At 37.6% G+C, this 3135-nt stretch overlaps 1 protein-coding gene across 1 annotated transcript; it reads left to right on the forward strand.

The window, feature by feature from the left end:
* The first annotated feature begins 639 nt into the window (after nt 1-639).
* LOC140795958 (uncharacterized) lies at nt 640-1076 on the forward strand. Its single transcript, XM_073148789.1, has one exon. The coding sequence runs from the start codon at nt 743-745 to the stop codon at nt 944-946; it is 204 nt and encodes a 67-aa protein (XP_073004890.1). The 5' UTR covers nt 640-742; the 3' UTR covers nt 947-1076.
* Nucleotides 1077-3135: the final 2059 nt, after the last annotated feature.

Consider the following 3135-nt stretch of genomic DNA (forward strand, 5'->3'; position numbering starts at 1 on the left):
AGATTTATGTCGTACGAAGCTCAGATATATATCGGATCGAGTCCGATATTATTCGACCCGTTTTCACCCATCCAAAGAGATCTTTCCAGAAGCTATCAAGCAGTTAATAGTCTTGATTGCGACTATTTTTGCACCAACTCGTTTTGAGGATTTAGAAATGTCGATAGTCCGATTCAGAGAAGTCGCTTTCTAGAATGCACTAGACGGCTTGAGTTAACGGCGAAAATATCTAGTTCTAGAAACTCATGAGATAGAAAGGGATCCTATACTCTACAGACAATCGACTACCCCAATAACTACCCAACCAGGGGTTTGCCCATCAAACTCTATTTGCTCATGGGTCAACGTTGGCCACTTGGCATTAAAATGAAATATATATATATATATATATCTGTAAAAATAGTAATACGGCGACGAGTTAGATAAGACTATCATGATTTAAATTGAAAAAATATATAAATATATACGTTAAGAACTGCAAAATTGCTACAACGAGTTAATCTTTAAGGTGTAATATATATATATATATATATATATATTTTTTCAGTTTTCAGTTTTTAAATTAATTAGCTCTGTTTAATTTTTTTAATTAATTAGTTAAAGAATATAGTAGAAGGAGCCATGCATAGGATCCCAGAACTTTCCTTTCCTATATAAACTTCCGCCGAGGTGAGATCACCGAGCGAGCGAGAGCGAGAGCGAGAGCGCGAGCGCGAGAGAAGAAGGGAATAATACTGGAAAGATGTGCTTGGTGGTGTTGTGCGACGAGGAGGAGAGGGTGCTGGGGAGGCAAGAAGCACCGGGGCGGTGCCCATACTGCGGGGGGACGGTGGTGGCCACCGACGTGGAGAGCTCCTGCCTGTTCTGCTTCGTGCCGCTCTGTTTCAAGGCGAAGAGGAGGTTCCACTGCACCCTCTGTTCTCGCCGTTTGGTCACTAATCCTTGATCAATCTTAATTAAATAACTCTTGTTATATATGTTCTCTTCTTGCTTTTCTTTAATTTTGGATCCCCTCCTTTGTTTCTGTTTGATTGGGCATGGGCGTGAAATAATTTGCTTCAAGGATCAACTCATCATACACCTACTTAATTTGTTCTGGAAAGCCCAAAAGAAAGAAAAGAAAGGAGGAGTACAAAGAACATCGGCAAGAGACTCCTCCTCTGGCCTCCTGACTCCTCCTCCTTTTGAGATGGCCTCATGGAGCAACAAACATCACAGCCGTGGGATTAATAGGAGAGGGAGTATCGCCACCGTTATCATACCTCTTACTGTTGGCCTGCTTCAATTGCTTCTCTCGCTCCATGATAGATCCACTGTTCTATTTCTCCCTCTCTATAACCAAACAAAAAAGAAAAAGAAAGGAAAGTTAGTATACGTACGTAACCATGGTTGGATTCTTTCTAGGATAGCTAGTTCTAAGCACGCACGTGTACTCGCCATAAGACACGTGCCTAACAACTGGGATTGCCTCATGGACGTGTTAAAAGCTAGGGGGGTGTTAGTGTTATCGAACCGAACAGGATCGACCCGAGCTCTATTCAAGCTGCTTGGAATTAGTTTCGAGCCTTGAATTGATTAAATTTAATTCGAGCTGAACTCTGAGCCTATTTTGAGATGCTTTGATACATATAATTAGTCACATACGGTACTTGTAAGCTCTTTTTTTTTTTGCCCCAGCAGTGTAATACATAAAAATAAATAAAAATAAAAAAGCACAAGCCAATCTGGTGCTCTCCGGTCTCTTTTTTTTCCTCACTCTTCTTACGTCGTCTTAAGCCAAACAAATCCTAACCTCCGCTCTCATCTATAGATACAAAAGTTATTATCTTGTACTCCACTATCCTGTATAGATACAAAAGTTATTATCTTAGTGACTGACTTTCACTTATCTGTCAATCTTCTGTTTACTCTCTCTTATCCATAGTTTTTGATGATAATTACTTATCCCCAGATCATTATTAGATGACGCCACCATCAGACTCGTCGATATAAGCTTTTCATCCTTGCTATTTTTATTTTATTTTATTCTCATGTGTTTCACTTAGACGTGATCATCGGGTCCAGCCCGCCCGTGCTCGGCCCGGACTCGGTTTAGACCGGGCCAAGCCTGAGCCCGAACTACCAACGGGCGGCACGGGCCAACCCTCTGCCCGCCCGGCCCGGCCTGAAAGCCCACTCGTTAGGCCCGCTCGTTCGGCTCGCCTGCTAAAGTGAAAACTAATGGGAAATTTTGTACATGTACTGTTTTATAATTTTTTTAGCCCATCTATCCCATTACATATCAGCCCAAGTATAACTCTTTAAAATTTTTAGCCCACCTCTCCCATCACATATCAACACAACATATACTATTTAAATTTTTTTAATATACTTAAAAAAACAGAGAAGAACATAAATATTTTTAAAAAAATATGTAACGGTAAAAAATATTCTAAAAATAGCTAAAATATTCTAAAAATTAGCAAAATAGGACCTCCACTTTTTTTTACCATTCTATCCTTTTAACTGAAATAAACAACTAGTTTATAGGGGTATTTTGGTAATTTTAATTTATCATGCTTATAAATAGATGATAAATTTTCTAAATTCATCACACATTCTCAAATTCTCTAATCTCTCAAGTTCTTTCCAAATTAAAGGTTTCAAGAATTTTAATATTCAAATTAGTAAATTCTCTCTAATATAGATTCTTTTGATAATTATATAGAATCGCAATTGGAGGACGAAAATTCAATTAATCCTACAACCGCATCTCAACCTCAATCTGATCTGAAAACTCTGGCTTCGGCTTCATCATCAGACGGTTCTAAGAGATTAAAGTCCGAAGTTTGGAAGTATTTCAAAAGGATTGAAACGAAAGATGGTAAAGGTTATGTTATAGATTATAGAGCTAAATGTCTTTAATGTAATCATAATTTTTCTGCATTAGCTAAAAATGACACTACTCACCTAATAAGACATATTAAAGACAAGCATAAAAAAGTCAACTTGATATTGGTGAAATGTTGCTCAATCAAGGTGCTTTTGGAAATATTTCTAATTTTTAATGGAATAATAAAAATGCTCGTAAAGAAATAATTAAATATATTATTTGTAGAAATAAACCTTTTGCTATGGGTGATGATTCGAAACTTG

This window comes from Typha latifolia, chromosome 1, assembly GCF_019914945.1.
Source record: "Typha latifolia isolate L0001 chromosome 1, TyphaL0001v2, whole genome shotgun sequence".
In the NCBI taxonomy this organism is placed as follows: domain Eukaryota; kingdom Viridiplantae; phylum Streptophyta; class Magnoliopsida; order Poales; family Typhaceae; genus Typha; species Typha latifolia.

Coding starts and splice junctions, on each gene's coding strand:
- LOC140795958 (XM_073148789.1), top strand. CDS start 743: ATGTGCTTGGTGGTGTTGTGCGACGAGGAGGAGAGGGTGCTGGGGAGG.